The sequence below is a fragment of the Rhinatrema bivittatum genome, chromosome 1, assembly GCF_901001135.1.
Source record: "Rhinatrema bivittatum chromosome 1, aRhiBiv1.1, whole genome shotgun sequence".
NCBI lineage: Eukaryota > Metazoa > Chordata > Amphibia > Gymnophiona > Rhinatrematidae > Rhinatrema > Rhinatrema bivittatum.
The window spans coordinates 396,668,673-396,695,437 of NC_042615.1; the positions used below are offsets into that span (position 1 = coordinate 396,668,673).

Consider the following 26,765-nt stretch of genomic DNA (forward strand, 5'->3'; position numbering starts at 1 on the left):
TCCTGCTTTTTTGTGATTCCTCCTAATAGTACTGTCGCAATACTAAGTAGAAGGGACCAAATAAAGCAGTATTTATAAAAAAAAAAAATCTGAACGCCCAGTACACACAGAAGATACACCTCCAGGTCATGTATCCTGAGCATGGGGAAAAAAGTGACGCTTGTAGATTGAGTGTGCTTCTTCCATGCCCCAGATGAGAGGAGGAGGTGCTAGGGAGGCACACTTTTCTCTAGCGCCTCCTTTTCAGCACGATCCCTCATTTAAATATTGAATTGTGCACCCAGGAGAGGTGGCTGGGCGCGGGTTAGGCAAACGGTATTGCATCGGCTTCAAAGTGAATCTTCCTTCCCACGCTGTCTCCATACACGTTTATTCAAAGCCGTGTCTGATCTTTTATTTCGCGCACGAACCAAGGCAAACGAAAAGAAAATATCACTCCCAACTGCTGATGCTCGCAAATTCCAACCTCCACCCAGCAATTCTCCTCTAAGGAAAGTGCAAATCATTTCTGCATTTTTAAGTTATTTTCATTCCTATGCATTGGATGTCTACTGAAAAGGCTTTGGTGAACTGAGGCGAACGTGTTTCGCGTGGCCGTGGTTTGGTCCCTTCGGTGGCCCGTAGAAGAGGAACCGTACCTGGAAGTACAGCAGCGAGCCGACTCGGGGTGTGCATCGGTGATCCCTGACTCTTGGGGTTTGTTGGATGCGTGGGTCCGTGCTCACGTGGCAGGGATGAAGGTGCGCGTGTCGGTGGCAGTCGCGTGCTGGGCGCTGCTGCAGGCGGTCGCCGTGGCGCTCTTCCTGCGCGGATTTTTCCCGGCACCTGTGCGCTCTTCGAACCGCGAAGCTCAGACTCCAGTGGAGCCCTACACAGGTACCCGAAGATGGGAAACAGAGTGTCGGCTTATCTATTTTGCAAGATAACAAGATTTTAATTTTATTACAATTTCATCCCTTCTTCACATTAAAGCTTGTTTACAGTCAGGCGTGTGATTTCAAACCTTCCCCACCCACCCGCTCTTCAATTCCCTCCCCACCTCCTCTGGGCTATAGCTACGCGAGTCACGCCATTCCAACCTCTGTCAAACCAGAATGTTAAAAAAAAAAAAAAAAAAGGTTTGTCTCCAGGGATTAAAGTTTTTATGATGAATACTTTGTCCATTTGACAATTTTGCTACATTACTAATTTGAGCCAAAGGCTAGTACCTAGCACCACCCCCAGATTACGACCTTATTACTCAGCTCCATCGTATGACCATCCAATTTAAAATTAACAGGTAAAAGAGATGCACATTTTACTATGATTTAATCAAAAAACATACAAAAAAATCTCCCAGTTTAGCTCACAGTTCACATCTCACAGTACTTTATTATCAAATGCCAAGCTTGCTCATTTATATCACAATATTTATAACAAAAAATATCGCTGTTAATTTATTCATTAGAAAACCCTCCCAAAATATCCTCCATTACCATAAAAACACACATTTAGGACACAAAACACATGCATACCACAACATACCACTCACCCCCCCCCCCCCAATAGCACACTACATGTCACATGTACAGAAACAAACAGAAATAGACCAAACTCTTCAATCCCTCAAAAGGGGATAACCAATAAAAAAAAAAAGTCTATCAAATGAGACCATCTAATATTGTCCATACAGATATCCTAAAGTGTTATGCTCCTCCACACGCTGCAGTTGTGGATACTGAAAAGAAAAACATACCAATATTGTCCTTAAAAGTCCTCAACTCTCTTTCGACTGGAAACCTGCTTCCTTGGACATCCTCAATGTTCTCAGATGGGACATATGTTATCTCTGGTACCACAACTCCTCCAAATCCAAAATTGTAGGTGTCTGCATGTAATCCATGGCATGAGACCACGTAATATTTTTCATAAAGACGACATAAAGTGTTGTGCAATTCCGCACTGCAGTCGTGGGTGCTGAACTCACCGGTCTCCTCATCAAAAAACTCCATTCTCGGAATTCTTTTCCAGAATTTATCCACAATCTCTCCAACCTGGTAATATAGATTGCCCATTAAAATGCCTGAAGCTGCAGCGTTTCGGCAGCAACTGGCTGCCTGCTTCAGGGGACCGGCTTAACTACTCCAACCCCCCCCCCCCAATAAATAAATAACATAAAAACACTCAAAAACAATGTCCTATTCGTACCATGCCAAAAAGTCTAAAACCCCCGGACTTACCCACATCATACATTCAAATCACATAGTGGTTGGAATTCATTAGAAATATATGAGCGTGAACATGCTCATGTTTTAAACCCTTAAGCCCCATCCCCCTAAAAGAACGTTTCACAGATGCAAAATTCAATCTTATCAATCCGAAGCCTCTTTTCTAATGCAACCATAGATACAAAAATTCAAAACCAGTTTAAAATTTTTTTTAAAGAACTTTTGAAAAAATGTCCCACCACCTCCTTATTAGAGTAAATACCACTTATGTATTGCTGTACAAGGAATATTTTTCCCCACTTGAAAAAGAAAAAACTTTATTGTTCCCTTCAAAGGCAAACTATGCGGCAGATTTTCAAAGGGGTACATGCGTAAGATACGAGTGTATCTCCCGAAAACCTGCCCCAAGCTCCCCCTACGCCCGCCCCGGGCTTTCCTGGGGGACGTGTCGTGGCGGCGCGTCATCCAGGGGCGGGGCTGTGGGCGTGGTTCCGGCCCGGGGGCGTTTTGGGTGCGTGGCCAAGGCCTTTTCGAACAAAGGTAGGGGGGATTTAGATAGGGCTGGGGGGTGGGTTAGGTAGGGGAAGGGAGGGGAAGGTGCGGGGAGGTGGAGGGAATGGAGGCAGGCTGCGTGGCTCGGTGCGCGCAGGCTGCCGATTTTGCGCAGCCTTGCGCGTAGCCGCGCGTATCTTTTAAAATCCGGCGTACTTTTGTTTGTGCGGGCGTAGTTTTTTAAAATCTACCCCTATATTATTGCATGAGAGAAAAAAACAAAGAAATTAAATATCAGATGCAATTCTATAACAAAGAGCTCCACTCCACTTCCTTATTGAGACCTGCTGGAGCTACTGTGTTCCAATAAAAAAATATAGAGTTGCTCCTTAAACAACAACATTCTGTTAAAATCCCCCCCGTAACACGAGGAGCCAGTTGCTCCAAGGCCACAAATGGCAATTCTTCAATTGAATGGCCTGCAGATTCCCAATGCTTAACTAAGGGAGTTTCCTCTCTACCTTGTCGAATACAACTAACATGTTCTTGGATACGGACCTTCAATTTACAAGAGGTCTTCCCAATATAACTCAAAGTACAGGGACACCAAATCAAATAAATCACCCCACACGAATCACAAGTAATCCTGGACTATTTTTTGTTATAAATATTGTGATATAAATGAGCAAGCTTGGCATTTGATAATAAAGTATTGTGAGATGTGAACTGTGAGCTAAGGTGGGACACTTTTTTGGATGTTTTTTGGATTATTATAGGTTAATGTCTTTAGATATATTTTGCTTTTTTGTGGTTTACTATGATTTATTTATTTAAAAGTTTTTATATACCGCACAAATAAGGCATATATATGCCCGTCTAGGCAGTTTACAATGTTACATTCATAATATCAATTATCAAAACATTAAAAAATAAAAAGTAAAAACATCAAAAAGCAAAATAATTTTGTATTGATGGTTGTATTAGTGGATGTACTGACATTACTACTATATTTGTATGTTGTATGCACTGGGTTTTCAATTTCTTCTTAAAATCTTTAGAATTTTCAGTCAAATGGATATGTTCAGGGAGAGCGTTCCACAGAATTGGTCCTGCCATGGAAAAGGCCCGTTTTCGGGTTAGTGCTAAACTTACTGTTCTGATTGAGGGAATCTCCAAAATACATTTGTCCATGGACCGAAGTTGTCTGGATGGCCTGTATATATGTAGTAAAGAGCAAAGCCAAACGGAAGTTGTATTGTATAACAGGTTATGGATAGTTGACAAGATTTTGTATGTAATACGGTGGGTTATTGGTAGCCAATGAAGCTGTTGTAGTATGGGTGTTATGTGTTCTCTTCGTGATAAGTTAAAAATGGTTCTGGCTGTAGCATTTTGAACAAGCTGCAGTGGATGTATCGTTGATAGGGGTAAACCTAGGTATAGAGAATTGCAGTAGTATTGTGGGATAACCAGGTTTTTATTGTCTTTAGGTAAATGTGTAGAGAAGAAAGTGTTTTGGACCATGAGTCTGAGAAAGGTATCGTAAACTGAATGTCATCAGCGTAGATTTTAAAATTTAGATTAAGTCCAGCTAAGAGGCGGCACAGCGGTAAAAGATATATGTTAAATAAGATCGCAGATAATGATGAACCTGGTGGTACACCCGTTAAGGTGGTGTACCATTCTGATTTTGCTTTTCCCATTGTGATTTTCTGGGGACGGTTTGAGATGAATGTTGAAAACCATTGTAATACTGTGCCAGAAATTCCAATCTGAGATAGGTTGGCGAGTAAGATATTATGATTTAATGTGTCGAATGCTGCAGATATATCAATGAGTACTAAAATGTAGATTGCTACTTCGCCTACGGAATACATCAGATTACTACTCCTATCTGATTGCTCCTCCCATCAACATAGCGTATTATGACAGTGGGATGATCTGTAATTTTAAAATCCCTTATTGCATCCTTAATCATATCGACAAAGTCCCTATTCTTAAGATAAATCAGATTCATATGCCAACCTTTTCCCCTGCGCTGTCTAACAGTTCTAGCATAAGAACTACAGGGGGATGGTTTGATAAGTAAGAGCATAAAATATCAGTCTGATATTGTATTAACAAGGCAGTTGCTACACACAAAATAAACAATCCTATGATAAGAATTGTGTTGTGGCGAGTAGTAAGTATAATCTCGGCTAGTGGGATACAAAGTTCTTCAAATGTCCACCAAGCCATTAAGTTGTATAGATCTACTCAGTACGTCAGGGACAGCAATAGATGACTGTGTGTGACTTGAGTTCCAGTCGCCCTCCATTATTAATGCAGATTTATGAAACAATTGTATTGTCTCAAACAAGGACACACAAAACTCCATCTGATTATTATTAGGGCCATAAACATTGACCACAGTCAGTCCCATCCCATAGATCGAACCTGCAATATAATATACCAACCTTCTGGGTCTTTGTGTGATCCAGTCACTATAAAAGGAAATGCCTTGTGGATCAATATACAGATCCCTCTACTACTTGAATTATTCAAATCATAAATTGCCTGCCCAACATAGTCCCGCACCAGCTTCTCGTGTTCCATGTATTTGAACTTTGTTTCTTGAGATATTGTAAAGGCCTAGTATGTTTAACAGGGCTGGAGAGAAATATCAAGGTAGAATTAACCGTTCATTAGGGTTGCAAATAGCATATTTTTAATCCCAAACAGAAACAAATTAACCTTGCTTTGTAATCTGAGTGCTTCTGTATATCATTTCAATTTTTAGGCTGCTGTTCAGTAGGCATCTTGTGAAATTTAATATGTAATATCCGTTGCTCAAATCTCAAAAACTTCCCTATCCCGCCTCTGAGCCTTACCCCACATTGCCCACAACCTACATAACAATACAACCTCTTCCTTGCCATCGCTTGCCACTATAATGCCTGCCAATGAGCAAGTCTTCTCCTTCTGTCCCACTACTGGTGGTTGCAAAGCAAGGTAATGGAACTTACTCTGAAGAGAGAGCAGTGTTAAGCGGAGTGCCCCAAGGATCACTGTTGGGACCTGTCCTGTTCAATATTTTTGTGAGCGACATTGCGGAAGGGATAGAAGGTAAGGTTTGTCTTTTTGCAGATGATACTAAGATCTGCAACAGAGTGGACACACTGGAAGGAAGCTGGAAGTGTGGTTGAAGATATGGCAACTGAGATTCAATGCCAAGAAGTGCAGAGTCATGCAAATGGGGTGTGGAAATCCGAAAGAACTGTATTTGAAGGGGGGTGAAGGGCTGATATGCACGGAGTAGGAGAGAGACCTTGGGGTGATAGTGTCTAATGATCTGAAGTCAGAGAAACAATGTGACAAGGCAATAGCTAAAACCAGAAGAATGCTGGGCTGCTAAGAGAGAGGAATATCTAGTAAGAGAAGGAAGTGATGATCCCCTTGAACAGGGCCTTGGTGAGGCCTCACCTGGAATACTGTGTTCCGTTCTGGAGACCGTATCTCCAAAGGGACAGAGACAGGATGGAGGCGGTCCAGAGAAGAGCGATCAGAAAGGTGGACGGTCTACATAAAATGACTTATGAGGAGAGATTGAAGAACCTAAATATGTATACCCTGGCGGAGAGGAGGAGCAGGGGTGATTTGATAAACTTTCAGATACTTGAAAGGTTTTAATGATCCATGGTCAACAACAAACCTTTTCCAATGGAAAAAAATCAGTAGAACTACGGGTCACGATTTGAAACTCTAGGGAAGAAGACTTAGAACCAATATCAGGAAGTATTTCTTTACGGAGAGGGTGGTGGATGCCTGGAATGCCCTTCCAGAGAAATGAAGAGAAGAGCCATGGGGGGTGGCTTGCTGGAATGGTGGCTACTTACCTGGTGATTATTACCCTTACTCAATAAGCCTTCACAACTCCAACATTTCTCTCTGCTTCAATGGCAAGGGGAAATGTGGAAAAGAAGATTTGCATTCAGACAACAACCAACAAGGACTGAATTACAGTCTGGGTAAACAAATAAGCATGGGGGTAGCTTGCTTATTGCGGCGGTTACTACCGTAAACCAATTAAGCCTGATATTTCACTTTGAATGCATATACAGCATTGCTCTTTGCTTCAACGACAAGGGGAAAAGTGGAAAATAGGATTTACATTCAGATAACATCCAACAAGGCTTTGATCTGTGCAGTCTGGATAAACAAGCTTGATGCGACGATTAATACCCTTAACCATTAAGCCTTGATGCAATTCCATCATTACTCTCTGCATCAACAGCAGTGGGTGGCAGGAAATTCGAATCAAACAGTTACCAACAAGGGCCCTGAACTTGGTGGTCAGTGAAACAGATAAGTATGGGAAAATAAGTGTGGGAGCTTGCTGAGCAGAATGGATGGGCCATTTGGTCTTTTTCTGCCGTCATTTCTATGTTTCTATGTAACAGAAATAGTATGGTTAAAAGGTGAGGTGAAATAGGCTATATTAGTTAAAAGATCTTCCTCCAAAAGCTGGAAGAAGAATCCATCTGAAGAAAATAGGAAAAAGTAAAAGTATTGGCAAGTTAAATGTAAAACATTGAAAAGACAGGCTAAAAGAAAATTTGAAAAGAAGTTGGCCATAGAGGCAAAAAAACCTTTTAAAATATATCCGAAGTAGGAAGCCTGCAAGGGAGTTGGTTGAACATTAGATAATCGAGGAGTTAAAGGGGCACTTAGGGAAGATAAGGTAATTGCGAAAAGACTAAATTAATTCTTCAGTATTTACTGAGGAAGATGTTGGGGAGATACCTGTTCTAGAGAGCGTTTTCAAGGGTGACGATTCAGATGAAATGACCCAAATCACGGTGACCGTAGAAGATATAGTAGGCCAGTTTGACAAACTGAAGAATAGCATATCACCTGGACCATTTGGTACACACTCCAGAGTTCTGAAAGAACTCAAAAATAAAATTTCACACCTATTACAAGTAATTTGTAACTTATCATTAAAATCATCCTTTGTACCTGAAGACTGGAAGGTGGCCATTGTAATCCAAATATATGAAAAGGACTCCAGAGGTGATCTGGGAAACTTTAGACCATTGAGCCTGACTTCAGAGCTGGGAAAAATAGTAGAAACTATTATAAAGAATAAAATCATAGAACATATAGATAGATAGATATGATTTAATGGAGTATAGCCAGTATGGGTTTACACAAGGGAAGTCTTGCCTGACAGATCTGCAACATTTTTTGAAGGGGTGAATAAATGTGGATAAAGGCAAACCTGTAGATGTATGTATATTTGGATTTTCAGAAGGCATTGGACAAAGTCCTTCATGAGAGGCTTCTAAGAAAACTAAAAAGTCATGGGATAGGAGGAGATGTTCTTTTGTGGATTGCAAACTGGTTAAAAGACAGGAAACAGAGTAACATAAACATAGAAACATAATGGTCAATTTTCTCTGTGGAAAAGGGTAAACAGTGGAGTGTCTCAGGGATCTGTACTTGGGCTAGTGCTTTTCAATATATTTATAAATGATCTAGAAAGGAATATGAGTGAGGTAATCAAATTTGCAGATTTTAAAATTATTCACTACAGTTAAATCACAAATGGATTTAGGAACCTGTGAGACTGGAAGATTGGGCATCCAAATGACAGATGAAATTTAAAGTGGTCAAGTGCAAGGTGATGCATATAGGGAAAAATAACCATGCTGTAGTTACACGATGTTAAATTCCATATTAAGAGCTACCATCCAGAAAAAAAGATCTAGGCATCATAGTGGATAATACATTGAAATTGTCGGCCCAGTGTGCTATGGCATTCTAAAAAGCAAACAATGTTAGGAATTATTAGGAAAGCAATGGTGAATAAAACGGAAAATGTCATAATGCCTCTGTATTCCTTCATGATGAGAACACACCATGAGTACTGTGTACAATTCGGATCGCTGCATCTCAAAAAAAGATATAGTTGCACTGCAGAAGTACAGAGAAGGGCTACCAAAATGATAAAGGGGATGGAATGGCCCCCTCTATAAGGAAAGACTGAAGGGGTTAGGGCTGTTCAGCTTGGCTAAGAGATGACTGAGTGGGGATATGATAGAGAACTATAAAATAAGAAGATATCTAGAATGGGTACATGTGAATCAGTTATTTACTCGTTCAGATAATAGGACTAAGGGGCACTCCATGAAGTCAGCAAGTAGCACATTTAAAACAAATCAGAGAAAATTATTTTTCATTCAACGTACAACTAAGATCTGGAATTTGTTGCCAGAGGATGTGGTTAGGGAATTTTTGTAGCTGGGTTTAAAAAAGGTTTGGATAAGTTCTTGGAGGAGAAGTCCATTAACTGCTATTAATCAAGGGAATTAGGGAATACCCACTGCTATTACTGGCATTATTAGCATGGATTCTACTTAATGTTTGGGTATTTGCCAGGTACTTGTAACCTGGATTGGCCACTGTTGGAAGTAGGATGCTGGGCTTGATGGACCCTTGGTCTGACCCAGTATAGCAACCTCTTATATTCTTATAAATGATCTGGAAAGGGGAGCGACAAGTGAAATGATCAAATTTACAGATGACACAATTATTCAGAGCAGTTAAATCACAAGTGATTGTGATAAATTGCAGGAGGACCTTGAGAGACTGGAAAATTGGCCGTCCATATAGTAGATGAAATATATGGACAAGTGCAAGGTGATATATAAAGAAAAATAAACCATGCTGTAGTTACACGATGTTAGGTTCAATATTAGGAGTTATCACCCAGGAAAAAGATCTGGGCGTCATAGTTGATATTACATTGAAATCGTTGGGTCAGTGTGCTGTGGCGGTCAAAAAAGCAAACAATGTTAGGAATTATTTGGAAGGAAATGGCAAATGAAACGGAGGATGTAATAATGCCTCTGTATTGCTCCATGGTTAGACCAAACCTTGAATACTGTGTGCAATTCTGGTTGCTGCATCTCAAAAAAGATATAGTTGCACTGGAGAAAGTACGAGAAGGGTGACCAAAATGATTAAGGGCATGGAACAGCTCCCCTATGAGGAAAGGCTAGAGAGATTAGGGCTGTTCAGCATGGAGAATAGACGACTGAGGCAGGATATGGTAGAGGTCTACAAAATCATGAAAGGTCTTGAACAAATAAATGTGAAATGGTTATTTACTCTTTCAGATAATACAAAAATTAGGGGGCACACCATGAAGTTAGCAAGGAGCACATTTAAAATGAATCGTAGAAAATTATTTTTCACTCAACGCACAATTAAGCTCTGGAACTATTTGCCAGAGGATGCAGTTAGTGTAGCTGGGTTTAAAGAATGTTTGGATGGGGGGCGCTGTTCGTGGCGCATGTGTGCGAACGTGTGACGGCTCAGCTCCGCGAACCCACCCGCCAAAAGACCTCAAAACGCGCTGATTTCAGCTTTAAAACCCGGCGAAAATTACTAAAACCGTGAGTGGAACCCTCGGGCAGTGAGGAGGGATGGCTAATAAACGGAAGCTCACCGATCTGAGGCAATTTTCATATGACAAGTTGTCGGGAGATGCAGGCCAAGATGGCGACGGGGCCGAGGGCCGTGACTCGGGCGCCCCGGGAGCGGCACAAGAGCAGTCCGCAGATTTAAGCCTCCCTCCCCCACAATACGACCCCGCAGAGGTCCTTACCCGATCTGAGGCCAGGAACTGGTTTCTTGAAATTAGGGAAGATTTAAAACAGCATCGGGACGCTTTAATGGCGTCCATGGCAGATCTGAAGGAGGACCTGGCTGCCTTGGGGAATAGAGTGGATGAGGCTGAAAACAGAATCGATGGCCACGGGGAGTCTATTAATTCCCTGATAGCCCAACAATCCACGCACTCGTCGGACTTAATTGCCCTACAAAGCAAGGTGGAGGACCTTGAAAATAGAAGCCGGCGCAATAATTTGCGCATCAGAGGAGTCCCTGAGCTTCCAGAGTACGCTGGGGCAATAGAGACAGCAGTTCAAATATGCACATTTATTCTGCAGCAAGCCCCAGAGGAGGAGGTATCAGATCTCACCAGTGGAGCCTCCATCCAATTTGAGAGGGCACTGGGGCCTAGAGTGGACCAGAGGCCTCGGGATTTAGTGCTGTGTTTCACCAGCTTTCCTCTCAAGGAAAAAATATATAACATAGCCAGGAATCTAAAAGAAATTAAATGGCAAAACCATCATCTTTCGATATTCCAGGATTTATCACCGGTCACGCTGAAGAAAAGATTTGAATTGCGGGAAGTTACTGCGCAGCTGCGTGAGGGGAACATACGCTACCGTTGGACATATCCTTTTGGCCTCTCCTTTCAAGTACAGGGTGTGAGCTATAAAATTACCTCCCTGGATGAAGCACCAGGTGTGTTTTCGAAGGCTCAGTTACCGGTACACTTTCAACACTCCACTACAAAGGCATCGCAACCCCGGAGGGATGAGGCGCCCAGATGGCAGAGGGCAGAAAAAGGAGGCCGGAGACTGCGGAGGCAGCATGGACCGCAGGGAGCTGCTGCATCAGATAAGGGCTGACATTTCTTTTTTATTTCTTTTTGCCTGCCTTTTCAGGGGCGGCTTGGATACTCTCATTTTTTCCAAGTGAGGTTCATGCGATTGCCGCTGTTCTCCTTGGATTGGAGGGAATCTTCAGCGGCTATCATGGACTCCGTCACTTTCAGTTCCTTGGGACAAGAGTTGCATTACTACTGAGTTAATGTTATGTTCAGGTCTTTTTTCTGTTTATCTACTGCTTATGGTTCATCAGGCGGGTGGGGAAGTTGGGGGTAGGATCCACTTCGCATGCGCCACAACAGACCTCCAATGGTGGAGTATCCCTTCGTGCGGGAATGGGATACTATCGGATTTACTAGGGGACACACTGGTATTTATTGGTTCTCGGAAGTGGTTGGTATGGCCGCTTATGTGGGCGGTAACAGGCACTGGACAGGAGTTGGGCACGCTCTCGCTGGGAAGGCATTATGTTTTCGGGATGCCTGGTATGCGGTGATGGAGGCTGGCCAGAGGGGTGGTAGACCCTCCACACTCGGAGGACCATATGGCGACTAAAATAGTATCCCTCAATGTAAAGGGGCTTAACACGCCACGTAAGCGACAATTATTACAGAGGGAACTCCTTCGGCAAGGGGCGGGAATAGTCTTTATACAAGAAACGCACATTAGGAAACATCAACAGTTGTTGCGCTTCCCGCAGTATCCAGAGGCGCTGTGGGCAGCCAGCACGAAATCTTCTAAATATGCTGGGGTGGGTATACTTTTTGCGTCCGCTTTTGCACATGAAGAACTGTTTCATATCTGTGACTCCCAGGGGCGATTTGTGTTGGCTAAGATACGTGTGGGTAAACAGGTCATTACACTGGTTAATGCCTATTTTCCTAATGCTTCTAAGACTCAATTTCTTCGGGAGCTTCGAGACTTATTACATAAACATGCAGAAGGGGAACTTATAATAGGGGGTGACTTTAACTTTGTTCAGGTCCCCATGTTAGACTCCAGTTCCGGGAAGGTTTCTGACCCCCAAACCCGGCACAGCTGGGGTGAGATTATGGAAGACTGGAACCTAGTGGATGTTTGGAGGGTCAGATATCCGAAGTCCAGAGCTTATACCTTCTATTCACATGTTCATGGCACATATACCCGTATAGATTGCTTCTTTATGTCCAAGACACTACAGAATTCGGTAACACAAACTGACATTGACAACATCACCTGGTCGGACCATGCACCGATTTGGTTGCTGTGTAATTTTAGAGACCTGGACAGGGGGTTTCGGCCCTGGCGTCTCAATGACTGCTTGCTCAAGGACGCTGCCTTTACAGCCCAACTGGACACTACGCTGAAAGAATACTTCCAGACCAATCAAACAGAGGGTATGTCCCCGCTGGTTGTATGGGAATGCTCCAAAACGGTGGTCAGGGGGGTGTGTATTGCCCGTGCTGCACACTGTAACCGGGAACGGGAGAGTAATCGGTCAGCTTGGCTACAGGAATTGTCCAAATTAACCCAAATTCATAGTCGAACACGATCCGGGGTTACCTATCGGCAAATTCTAGCTCTCAAAGACAAATTAAGAGCATTAGATGACACTGCCATCAGCCACCAATTGACGCTCCTCAAACACCAATTCTATGAGGGAGGGAACAAGGCGGGAAAGTACTTGGCCCGGCAGTTAAAAGCGGCGCAATCTAGAACGACTATACCCAAGATACAAAAGGCTCCAGGGGCTATGATTACAGTGTCCGAGGAAATAAGGAAGGCCTTCACTGACTTTTATTCTACACTGTACACACAGGACTCTAATATTAGAGAGGAGGATATAGAGAGTTACTTAAAAACGGTACAGTTGCCGGTCCTTAGTGAGCGTTGGCAACAAAATTTAGACAAACCGCTAACCGTAGAGGAAGTCTTGGCCGCCATTAAGCTACTTAAACCTGGCAAGGCACCTGGACTAGATGGATTCACGGGAGTGTACTACCGTAAATTCGCTTCCCAACTTGCTGAGCCTCTTACCAGGGCCTTTAACTCCCTTCTTGAGGATAAAACTTTAACGGCCGACTCTAATACCGCTGGAATTACAGTGTTGGCAAAACCAGGGAGGGACCCCACTAAATGTAGTTCTTATCGCCCCATCTCACTAATCAATATTGATTTGAAAATACTGGCCAGAGTTTTGGCGGCCAGACTAAATGGGGTCCTTCCTGAACTAATCCACAATGACCAAGTGGGTTTTGTCCCGGGTCGCCTAGCGGCAGACAACGTGCAGCACATTGTTAACATAGTCGACTTAGTTCACCAACAGCAAATTCCAGCGGTGCTTTTGGCGTTAGATGCAGAAAAAGCGTTTGACCTCGTCCATTGGGGGTTTTTGTTTCAGGTGCTGGGCAAGATGGGCTTTGGGGTTACTTTTCTGAACTGGATACGGAAGCTATACGAGGCTCCCTTGGCCAGGGTCAAGGTTAATGGTGGATACGGTCCACCCTTTGCTATCCAGCGGGGAACGAGGCAGGGCTGTCCGTTGTCGCCCCTCCTTTTTGCACTGTTTCTAGAACCCTTTGCTATTCGGGTAAGAGCGGCAGAGAATATTACGGGGATTTGGGGAGGCAAGGTTCACTCAAAAATATCACTTTTTGCAGATGATGTTATGCTGACTCTCTCTGACCCAGAGACATCTTTGCAAGGAGTGATGGCTGAACTGCGGGGATTCTCGGCGGTATCCGGGATGCGCATTAACTATGATAAGTCAGAAATCCTTAACTTAACACTCTCGCCTGCGGCGGCGACAGCCCTTAAAACACAATTGCCCTTTCTATGGGCCCCTTCCTTTTTGAAATACCTTGGGGTTAAGATCGGTCCCCATGTTAGCCAATTATATGCTCTAAATTATACTCCCCTGGTGGCTAATATTCGAGAAAATCTAAGACGATGGGATCGTCAGACATTCTCATGGCTGGGACGGTTGGCCATTATTAAAATGAACGTTCTTCCACGGTTCCTGTACTTCTTCACTACTATCCCTCTCAGCATACCCTCTGCCCAGCTTAAACAATGGCAGCAATTAGTCTGCGGCTTCATATGGAGGAAACGCCCACCTAGGGTGGCGAGGTCTGTCTTGTATTTGCCCAAGGATAGGGAGGGTCTACATTTACCTAATTTACTATGGTATTACTCTGCGGCCCAGTTGCGCGCTTTGGTGGCCTCCCATGGAACCAGAGATATTCCTCAGTGGGTGAGGTTTGAGCAGGGGTTGCTGGGGTCCTTTCCTATTACGGCGTTGCCGTGGCAGCCTACTACTACGTGGGGCAAGTTTGAGTATTTTCCCTTTGCTTTGCGCACCACCATGAAGATCTGGCAAAGTTGGAAAACAAAGCTGGTGGGCCCTGAGCAACTCTCCTTACTAACCCACTTATTTACCAATACGGTAGTCCCTATTTCAGAGTGCTCTGTGGGACTTGGACAGTGGCGGCAGTCCGGGATTTTATGCTTGGGGCATATGATGCAACAGGGTAAGGTGCTCTCTAGACTCCAACTTAGCGATCTGCACCCTGGGAGAACCTTGGACTTTTTGGTGTACGCTAGAATATCCTCCTTTATACACACTAGTATGCGGAAAGGCTCCCTGAGGGCTAAAAATACCCTATTCGAGACTATGTGTCAGCATGCCTCGGTTCTAAAGGGGATTATATCCAAAATCTATACCATGCTTACTAATACAACCCAGGTGGTCCATAAGTATAGGGCATTATGGGATTCGGATTTCCCGGGTAGTTTGGATGATCGGGACTGGGATCATATTTATACTTTAGCTAGTAAATGTTCTATCTCCGCAGGTGTACAAGAGAATTGTTACAAAATGCTCTATCGTTGGCACTATACACCTCTGGCCTTACATGGATTTTACTCCCATATTCCCGATTGCTGTTGGAGAGGATGTGGGGCGCAGGGCACTTACCTTCATATATGGTGGACCTGCCCTCGTGCTCAGACCTACTGGCAGGGACTGTTCCAGTGGATCTCCCAGTTCTTAAACGTGCCCTGTGTGGCACAACCTTGGCATGTGCTACTAGGGGTACCTATGCCGGAACAAAACACGACAACCCAGAAACTGATTTTACAAATTTTTATTGCAGCCCGAACAGAGTTGGCTATCCACTGGAAGCAAATTCAGACACCTACACTTGCAGCGGTACAACACCGTCTTTTCTTGCTATGCCAAATGGGCAGGCTTACTGCTGTCCATCAGAATCGTTTACCTTCCTTTCAAGCGATATGGGGCCCCTTTCAAAAATGGGTGGCTAACGCCAATCCTCTTCGAGGTTCCCCGGTGCAGTCTTGAAGTGTATATTGGCCAGTCGCAGGTGCCACTCATGGTTTCACTAGCACATACGTACCACTGCTGTTGTAAGTAGCAATACCAGTGTGGGGTGGGGAGGGGGTTGGGGGGGACATTTATGGTTCATATGTTTATTATGTTTACGTAATTTACTGGTCTGCTCAGTTTCATTACCACTTGCAGTTTAACATTGAGGAAGATGTTCTGCCTTTTTTATTTTTTATCTTTCCTGTATAAGTTGACTGCTGCACTGCATTGGCATGCTTATTGTGTTCATGTTTGTTCTTCATTCTGTTATATCACATATCCTGTTGCAGTGGGTCTCCGCTGATAGTTTGTAAATTGCATTTTGATGTTTTTTGTGACCTGCAAATAAAAACAGATTATATACAAAAAAAAAAAAAAAGAATGTTTGGATAAGTTCCGGGAGGAGAAGTCCATAAGGTGCTATTAATCAATAGGGAATAGTGACTGCTTGTTGCCGGTATTAATAGCATGGGATCTATTTAATGTTTGGGTTCTTGCTAGGTACTTGTGACTTGGATTGGCCACTATTGGAAACAGGATAATGGCTTTGATGTACCCTTGGCCTGACCCAGTATGATATATCTTATGTTCTTATGAACTTTTGCAGATCTGAGTCTGCCAACCTACTGGGCTAGAACATAAGAGACTGAAAAAAAATACTGGGTCAGACCAAGGGTCCATCAAGCCCAGCATCCTGTTTCCAAAAGTGGCCAATCCAGGCTACAAGTACCCAAAAACTAAGTATATCCCACGCTACTGATGCTCATGATCCACAGAACCCTCCTAATATAGCACATTAGAAATAAAAGAAAAATAACATTTTGATCAGTCTTCTGCTTCACAAAACATCTTATAGGCGTCTCATGTGGCACCATAGCATATCCCACTTCTCGTGCAAAATCTAGCATTGCACAAACCCTCAGCCATCCATCGTTACTCCCATTATCCATGTGGAATCGGTCTGAGGACAGTTTCAGAAACAATGCCTTGCCCATTTATTGCTCAGCACCATTCCACTCCATAAAGTGTACCAGAAAAAAATCTAGTGAGCAGGTTTGTGGTGTTGATAACAATAATCCCGCTACAACACACGGGAGATCTAATAAAATTAAAAATCAAAACATACAAGTGTGAAAGGTTGGAACCAACAAAACAAACTGTCCCATGGATTTCACATAATGGGGCAGGACTGATTTGTAGTGATCCTCACTAGGCCCCTGCTCGGCCCAAGTTTCTGAACAGCCGCCCTACCCTCCTGATCATTGAGATTCCTGATGGCTGCAATTCCTGGTTACTTTAAGTACTTTTTAACTTCCTTTGGAGACTGAAAAAAATACCCTGGCATCCTCCCTCCTCTGATATCTGACAGTGGGCAGGATACGGCATTGCATATGTAAGACCTCTATTGCGAAGCTCCTGCTTCACCTCATAGAAACTATCTGTTCTTTTGAATACTCCCCGAGAAATCTTGGAAAATATAAATTCTATGTCCTTGATATTTCAGATCTGGTTTTAGCCTTGCCACATACACTATTTTTTTGTTTGTTTGTTTGCATTATTTTACTAATAATCATGGCACGTGGTCTGCCATTTGATCTTGGTTGCAGGGCTAATGATCTATGAGTCCAATCTATTTTAACCCAGCCTCCTTTATCTCCAGAGATAACAAATCTGACGACCGTTTCCCCACAAAACACACTGCGACACGGCTCTCCATTGATTCTGGCAGGCATACAGTCCTTATGACGTTTCGTCTGCTACTATTTTCAAGATTTTCTGTTTTCTTTTCCAGTAGTTTAATATGCTTTTCCAGGGCATTCATTTTTGAAATGTAAGTAGTATTAATCATTTCCAGGTTGCAAATGTGGTGCTCCATATGAGTGAGCTTTTCCTTGTGCTCCATAATGGATGCTACTAAGCTCTCTACTTTCTCCACTACCCAATCTAATTCCGCATTGATGCTATTAATTTTTTCAGAGAAGGTGTCCAAATATTTTTTCAAAGTCTCCTCCAACATCATTAATAGCTGTTAAACAGCTCCATCACAGTCATCCGACAAGGAATCATCTGCCATATTAGTAGCATCTTTATCAACCAGCAGTTTCTGCTGTAATCTTTATTTTTTTTTTGTGTTCTCTGCCCATATACGAGTGATCAAATACTTCTGTATATCTTTAGAAGCCATTATTGCAGGATTTAAGATGTCAAAAATTCCAAAAAATATATTAAAGTAGTTTGAGTGGGAGCTCTGTCCTGCAGCTGCTGTTGGATTCAGAGCAAAATGTGATCTCCATTCCTTGTTGGCTTTGTTTGATTAAACTATGCCTTTCTATATGTTCAGCAATTTTGTTCTTTGGTAGTTTCTACCATTTTGCCTGGCATAGACATCAGCCTAACTGGTCTTTAGTTTTGTGGATCACCCCTTGATTCCTTTTTAAAAATCAGTGTTACATTGGCAACCCTTCAATCTTCAGGTATTATAGACGATTTTAATGATAGTTTAAAACATTACTAATAGGTCTGCAATTTCTTTTTTTTTTTTTTTTTTTACATCTTTTAGTACTCTGGAATATGTACCATATGGTTTAGGTGATTTACTACTCTTTAGTTTGTCAATTTTCCGTATTACATCTGCCAGGTACACTAAGATTTGTTTCAATTCTGCAGAATCATCACCTTGGATTATAATTTCTGGCATTGATATCTGCGACAGCAATTAACAACCACTTCATCCAAAGAATTCATTTAGTCTCTCTGTTATGGCTTTGTCATCCCTAAATGTCCCTTTTACACCTTGATCATCTAATGGTCTAACTCAGGGGTCCCCAACCACCGGTCTGCGGACCGGGACCGGGCCGTGGGAGTTTTTTGCCGGTCTGCGGCACCGCCAAGCACCGGCAGGTGTGTCGCGCGCTCCCGGTCTCTCCCGCTGCCGTTGCCGCCGGGCTGTCAGCACTTTCAAGCCCAGTGGGAATGGCAGCGGTGCTAAAAGAAGCTGTGGCACCCGCGGCTGGCCTTTTCTTCTTCCCACGCCTGCCCCCCTCCCGTGACCCGGAACAGGAAGATACACGGAGCGGTGCGCGGGAAGGAAAAAGAGCCATGCCGCGTGATAAAGTAGCAGCGGCGGCTGCAGCGTCGGTCCCTGAGCAATAGAAGCAGCCGGTAATCGAGAAAGGAGACAGCAGCATGAGCCTCCCGCGGCCGATGGGATTCTTCTTTCTTGGCCTGCGGGGGCTGCTGCAGCTCCCATTTGTGCTCGGGGGGGGGGGGGGGAGAGAAGAGGAAGTGAGTGAGAGAAAGAGAGAGAAGCAGCCAGCCAGCCTGTGTGTGATTGACTGGTCAGAGAGCTGATGTGTGTATGTGAGAGACAATGGAAGTGATTGCTCAGGGAGATGACTGATGTGTATGTGAGAGTGTGAGAGAGAAAAAGCATGGAAGTGAGAAGTCTGGGTATGTGGGAAAGCATGGGCATAAGAAGCCTGGTGTTGTGGGGGTGAAAAAAAGCATGGGAGTGAGAAACCTGGGTGAGTGTGCATGCATGAGAGAGAGAGACTGCTTGGTAAGGTGACGGTGTGTGTGAGAGAAAAAGACTGGTGTGTGTGAATGTGAGAGAATGTGATTCAGGGAATGAGAAGCCTGTGCACGTGGAGAGTGAGCATGGAAATGAGAGAGACTGGTGTGTGTGTAACAGAGAGAAAGTGATTATGGGAATGAGAAGCCTGTGAATGTGAAGAGAATGAGCATGAGAGTGAGAAACCTGGGTGTGTGTGAGACACAGCATAGGAGGGAGAAGCCTGTATATCTGAAAGAGAACATGAGAGTGGGAAGCCTGTGTGTGTATGCATGAGTGAGATCAGGTGACTGGTGTGTGTGTGTGTGTGTGAGAGAGAAATAAAGTGATTATGGGAATGAGAAGCCTGTGCATGTGAAGAGAGTGAGCATGGGAGTGAGAAACCTGGGTGTGTGTGAGACACATCATGGGAGGGAGAAACCTGTATATCTGAAAGAGAACATGGGAGTGAGAGACTGGTGAGTGTGTGTGTGTGTGAGAGAGAGAAAGAAAGTGATTATGGGAATGAGAAGCCTGTGCATGTGGAGAGAACAAGCATGGGAGTGAGAGACTGGTGAGTGAGTGAGTGTGTGTGTGTGAGAGAGAGAGAGAGAGACAGAGAAAGTGATTATGAGAGTGAGAAGCCCATATATGTAAGTAGAACACGGGAGTGGGAAGCCTGTGTGTGTGTGTGTGTATGGCATGAGAGAAACTGTTCAGGAAGGTGACTGGTGTGTGTGTGCCAAAGACTGTTTGGGAGATGATTGGTGTGTGAGAGACAGAAACTGGTCATGGGGGCATGACTGGTATGGTGTGTGTGAGAGACATGGGCACTAAGGAAGAGGACCATAAGTATAGAGCTTAGCTTCTACTGCTGCTTCTGGTGAGTGCCATGGCCTGCAGGGAAGGGGAGTAAGAGAGCTGCTGGAGGGGGTAAGTAAAGGTGGCTTTTTAAGTTTATTTTTCTTGACTGCCATTTTAATTGTATGATGTCTGCTTTTTTGAAATATTTTATTGGTGTTTGGAGAATGTTTAATAGTTTTTATGAGTTTTTAATTGTTGGATGTTATTCTGTTCATAGCTGTTTTGAAACATTTATTCTGCTTATTAGTATAGTTTTACAATTATTTCTGTGTGGGGATCTATAGCTGCTTGCTAGTTCTGTTTTCCTAATAAGAGGTGTATTGGTTTTTAGGACCTGATTTAATATTTGTAGTGTTGCCTTTTCATAGATAGGGTTGCTCCTGTTTGAGTGTATTCCATAATACAGGTGTAACTGTGTGCGGATTTGTTTATGTGCATTACTACAGATCCTGGGAGTATGTTAGGTCGGTTCTGTGTCTGTTACCGAGATGAGATATTTTGCTAGCATGTAAGCGTTTGTATCGGTCTTATTTGTTGTGTTTTCTCAGAGGACATGCATTGGTGGTAAACTGCTGTCTTTTCATAAGTAGGGCTATTGAGCCTGGAAGTAGAAGGAGTTTGAGTTGCTGTTACTGAGATGTCACCAGAACCAGAATATCTTTTTTGTAGGGTGAGTTGTATGGGGAATGTCATAATTCTGCTTTTTGTGGGTCAGGGGGGTTCCCGTTGTTACAAACTGTACTTTTATATCTAGCCCCATGACAATCATGGGTCAGTGTGCCATGCATGTGAGAACCTATGGTGAGTTGAGTCACATTCACATTATAAATGTCATAATTAAATGATAAGTGTGCACTAAAATCCAACCCCCTCCATAACCCCGCCCCATATGACCAAAGCCCCGCCCCTACCCCACCCCCACCCAGCCCTGCCGGGCCATGGAAAAATGGTCTTGCTTGAAGCCGGTCCCTGGTACAAAAAAGGTTGGGGACCACTGGTCTAACTGACTCCGTCGCAAGCTTTTTACTTCAAATGTACCTGAAAAAATTTTTATTATGAGATTTTGCTTCCATGGCAAGCTTTTTTTTCAAATTTTCTTTTTGCTTTCCTTATTAATACTTTATATCTAATTTGCAAGTGCTTATGCTGTTTCCTGTTTTCTTCATTCGGATCCCTTTTCCATTTCTCGAAAGATGTTCTTTTAACTATTACAGCCTCTCTTTCAACCGTGCCGATAATCATTTAGCCTTCCTTCTACCAGAGCATGGGATACATCTGTCTGGCCTTCCAAGACAGTATTTTTAAACAATGTTCTTGCCTGATGTAAACCCTTAATTTTTGCAGCTGATCCTTTTAAGTTTTTTCCTAATCATTTTCCTTATGTTATCATAATCACTCTTCTGAAAATTAATTGCTGTCGCAGTGCATTTCTTTAGTGTCCTTCCTCCAGTAATGTCAAATTTGATCATGTTGTGATCACTAATGCCAAGTGGCTCCAACACTGTTCCTCTCGCACCAAATCCTGTTCTTTTACCAGCTGCTCCATGAAGCATTCATTTATTTCATCTAGATACTTTACCTCTCTAGGATGTCCTGTTGTGATATTCACACAGTCAAAACTGTGGTAATTGAAATCACCTATTATTACTGTGCTGCTGATTTTGTTAGTTCCCTAATTTCTTCTAGCATTTCATTGTCCGTTTATTCATTCTGGCCAGTTGAAGTTAATACACCCCCACTGCTATTTTATTTCTCTTTTCACATAAAATTTCTATCCATAAAGATTTAACATTGCATTTTGTTTTCTGTGGAACTTTTATTCTGTTTGACTCAATGCTCTCTTTAACATATAGTGCAACTCCTCCACCAATTTGATTCATCCTATCATGTCTACAGTGTCCCATTGATTATCCTCCTTCCACCAAGTCTCTGAGATGCCATTTATATCAACCACTTCATCCAATGCTGTATACACTAATTTGCCCATCTTATTTTTTAGACTTTAGCATTTGTATACAGACATTTCAAAATATGCTTTCTGTCCTTTCATGGATTGCAAACTGGCTAAAAGACAGGAAACAGAGAGTAGGATTAAATGGACAATTTTCTCAGTGGAAGGGAGTGGACAGTGGAGTGCTTCAGGGATCTGTATTGGGACCCTTACTTTTCAATATATTTATAAATGATCTGGAAAGAAATACGACGAGTGAGATAATCAAATTTGCAGATGACACAAAATTGTTCAGAGTAGTTAAATCACAAGCAGATTGTGATAAATTGCAGGAAGACCTTGTGAGACTGGAAAATTGGGCAACCAAATGGCAGATGAAATTTAATGTGGATAAGTGCAAGGTGATGCATATAGGGAAAAATAACCCATGCTATAATTACACAATGTTGGGTTTCATATTAGGTGCTACAACCCAAGAAAGAGATCTAGGCGTCATAGTGGATAACACATTGAAATTGTCGGTTCAGTTTGCTGCGGCAGTCAAAAAAGCAAACAGAATGTTGGGAATTATTAGAAAGGGAATGGTGAATGAAACGGAAAATGTCATAATGCCTCTGTATCGCTCCATGGTGAGAGACTGCACCTTGAATACTGTGTACAATTCTGGTCGCCGCATCTCAAAAAAGATATAATTGCGATGGAGAAGGTACAGAGAAGGGCTACCAAAATGATAAGGGGAATGGAACAACTCCCCTATGAGGAAAGACTACAGAGGTTAGGACTTTTCAGCTTGGAGAAGAGACGACTGAGGGGGGATATGATAGAGGTGTTTAAATCATGAGAGGTCTAGAACGGGTAGATGTGAATCGGTTATTTACTCTTTCGGATAATAGAAAGACTAGGGGGCACTCCATGAAGTTAGCATGGGGCACATTTAAAACTAATCGGAGAAAGTTCTTTTTTACTCAGCGCCCAATTAAACTCTGGAATTTGTTGCCAGAGGATGTGGTTAGTGCAGTTAGTATAGCTGTGTTTAAAAAAGGATTGGATAAGTTCTTGGAGGAGAAGTCCATTACCTGCTATTAAGTTCACTTAGAGAATAGCCACTGCCATTAGCAATGGTAACATGGAATAGACTTAGTTTTTGGGTACTTGCCAGGTTCTTATGGGCTGGATTGGCCACTGTTGGAAACAGGATGCTGGGCTTGATGGACCCTTGGTCTGACCCAGTATGGCATTTTCTTATGTTCTTATGTTTGTATTAATATCCTGCTTATCAGTTAACGGGTAATTTGGAATCTTTTTGCTCTGTCTGCTCTTTATTTAAAGGCATCTGATCCACTTTACAATTTATTACAACCTCTCTACTGGGATGCCCTGTTCTCTTAGTATCCTTCAGAGGTACATCATTCTGAACCATGCACTCCTGAGCGACTATTGGCTTTCCCCCATCATCTAGTTTAAAAGCTGCTCTATCTCCTTTTTAAAGGTTAGTGCCAGCAGCCACTCTAGAACCAGGCTGCTATAGATCCCTACACAGAAACAACATGCTAGCTAGCAGAATACCTCAACTCCGTCACACATACAGAACCTCACTAAATACAGAATAAAGTGACCATAAAAAAGTATAAATAGAAACATGCAGACAAATTACTTGAAACAGCAACAGGCCAAATTCTGTATGCACTACAACAATGGACTGAAGAATTATCATGCAACATAAAATATTAAACAAAAAAATTAAGAAAAATAAATCATCATAACAGTAAGACCATACCAATAAAAAGAATAAACAGAGTGGGAACACATCAAGTGGGGTTTGTTCGTAGGAGATATACCCTTTCAAATATTAGACGGATTTTAGTGGCCATGGAAATGTGTCGGAATACAGATACTCCATACCTCATTATTAGTTTTGACGCCGAAAAGGCATTTGACAGAGTGGAATGGAGTTACTTGTTTCATATCCTACGACATATGGGTTTTGAGGGTTTGTTTTACGAGGCAGTACAACTACTCTATAGTGGCCCGCAGGCAACCATTTTGGCTAATAGAGATAGGTCGGAGGTGTTCTCTATTAAGAGAGGCACTGGTCAGGGATGCCCTTTGTCTCCGCTTCTCTTTCTTTTGCAACTGGAGCCCTTATTGCTAGCAATACAAAGAGCTCCTACTATTCGAGGAGTGCGGTTTGAATGGGAAATATTTAAATGCGTGGCCTTTGCTGATGATCTGTTGGTTTTTTTGACTGACCCTGTTACTTTCTTGAACTCATTGCTCAGCGTGCTTGTTCCTTCGGAACATTTTCGGGGTTTCGGTTAAATGAGCATAAATCTTCTGCATTGGCCTTTCCGGATGCCTTGCGGAAGCGATGGCGTGGCCCTTTTCCATTACAATGGGCTACAGATACCTTTAGATATTTGGGGGTCCAGGTGCCAGTTGACCCCTCCCTAGTCTATCAAGTTAATGTACCGCGTCTTATGCGTCTCACGCGGGACACCCTTGCCACATGGCAAAATCTTCCCTTATCCCTATGTGGCCGGGTAAATTTATATAAGATGGTTAATCTTCCAAAGTGGCTGTATTTATTTCAAACCTTGCCTCTTCATTTAAGATACAGGGATGCCTCTCAATTAGATAGTTTCTTAAGGAAGTTTCTGTGGCGAGGAGGTAGAGCGAGAATCCCATTAGTTTGGCTACAGCAGCGGTGGGGAATGGGAGGATTAGGGGTTCCGAATTTGGTATTATATGCAGTGGCCTGTAATTTGCGTATCATAAGAGATTGGTTGCTTGGTACTTCCTCACATACCAGTTTTATGGCAGAAAGTGCCCTCTTACACCCTGTTAGTGTAAGCTACGCGCTCCAGGTGGAGCCGGTGAAATTATCCCCCTTTCTGACTCATTCCAGGGTAGTGCAGCCGATCAGACAGGTGTGGGTTACTTTGACTAAAACTCTCCAGGTGACGCAGGTCAGCGCCTATTTGCTTTCGATCACTGGTAACTGATTTTACTCCAGGGACTACCTCTCAAGCCTTTCAAGAGTGGCAGAAGGCGGGGATTGAGTATGTGGGGCATTTATTTACGGATCAGGGGAATTTGATGTCTTTTTCTGAAATGCAAGAGTGTTATGGGAGGAAGGTGATCACTGCATTCACGTATTTACAAATTACACATTATATACAGGCCATACCTATGGCGTTTAAGCACCGTTCAGCTTTCCAGAAACTGGAAACACTGCTGGCTCTCTCGAGAAATAAGGCACCGTCCTTATCACGATACAATAAAAGTCTGTATAAGTGGAAAGGTAAAGAGATGTATGACACACTGGCGGATCGATGGACTGCTGATGGGGAATTTGTGGTCACCTCCTCAGTACTAAGAATCTGTTATGGTCGGATTGCCAGGATCTCGTACAACATTTACTATAGAGAACTACAGTATAAATTTTTAGGACGGGCATATATTTCGCCCCAGATGGCGCAGAGACAACATATTGCTAGTTCAGGTTCTTGTCTACGTTGTCATAAAGAACGGGGCACTTTGGCTCATGCTTTTTGGGCTTGCCCTGCGGTTCATTCCTTCTGGACTAGGATAGCCCAATATTTAGCCACAATTTTACATATTTCTATACCGGTGGCGCCATTGTGGATTCTATTTGGGTGTATACCCCCGTTGAGAATACGGGATCCTGGCATCCGGTTATTGCTACAGAAGGCTAGTGTGGTTGGAAAACGGGTGATTCTCATGGGCTGGCATAACACTGCGCCCCCTTCTTTCTGGGCTTGGAGAAATCTTTTTTATGCTATGATGCATATGGAATAACTTTCCTCTCGAACATCTCCAACACTTTCGATGCATATCCAGCATGGCTCTCTGCTTCAACAGCATGGGAGAAGAATAAACTGATACTTCAAGCATATCCAGCATAGCTCCCTGCTTCAACGGCAGGGGAGAAGATAAACAACCAATAAGGGCTGTATAACATAGTCTGAGTAAAACAAATAAGCATGGGTGTAGCTTGCTTATTGCGGCGGTTACTACCCCTACTACCCCTAACTTATCAGCTAGATATTCACTTGGATGCAGCTCCATCACTGCTTTCTACATTAATGGTGGGGGTGGAAAGGAAATAGAACCAAGAGCTAAGAGAAACAGATAAGTATGAGAGAAAAAAGTGTGTGAAGCTTGCTGGGCAGACTGGATGGGCCATTTGGTCTTCTTCTGCCGTCATTTCTATGTTTCTATGTTTCTATGTAACACCCGCAAGCGATTTATGAGTGTGTAGGGCCCATATATACAAACTCTTCCGCATGCTGCTAGAAGTCGGATCCTTAATGAATGTGCATAGATCCAGACTAATTCTACTCTGGAGGGCTCCCTTCTGACTTGTGTGGGCAAAAGTCTGATGTTTTCACCGTTGAGATTGGAATACACGGATGTTTTGTTCCTGTTTGTGGGGTTGGGGGGAGGGGAGGGGGGGAGGTCGGGATGATGTAATTAGAGACTTTTGGTTTTGCACTGTTTGACCCGGGTGGAATAGATAATTAACCAGTTCAGGAGGCTTATACCAGGTTTGTTCTTGGAAAACCAAAACCAAATTATTTCAAACGAAGGGTAAGGAGGGTTGGGGGGAGGGGAAAATATAATGGGGAATCTTTCTGTTAAAAATAAAATGACACAACACGTGGGGTTTACAATGGTTTATTATCATTTGCATCTTCTAATGTTCTATGGTTGAAGGGTTTTCACACGGTCTGAAATGTAGACCTAATTATATAGTCATTTTATGCATAGATAAACTACATTCTATGTCTAGCTTCTGTAGAAATGATCATTATAT

The 26,765-nt window shown here is 43.0% G+C and overlaps 1 protein-coding gene across 3 annotated transcripts in view; it reads left to right on the top strand.

Moving 5' to 3' along the window:
• Positions 1 to 304: 304 nt before the first annotated feature.
• PIGG (phosphatidylinositol glycan anchor biosynthesis class G) overlaps positions 305 to 26,765 on the top strand; it is a 504,708-nt gene continuing 478,247 nt past the window's right edge. For all 3 annotated transcript variants that reach the window (XM_029601816.1, XM_029601823.1, XM_029601838.1), the window contains exon 1: positions 305 to 876. In XM_029601816.1, coding sequence (XP_029457676.1) covers positions 735 to 876 — 142 coding nt within the window. In that variant the 5' untranslated portion in view covers positions 305 to 734. The remainder of the gene's footprint in view (positions 877 to 26,765) is intronic.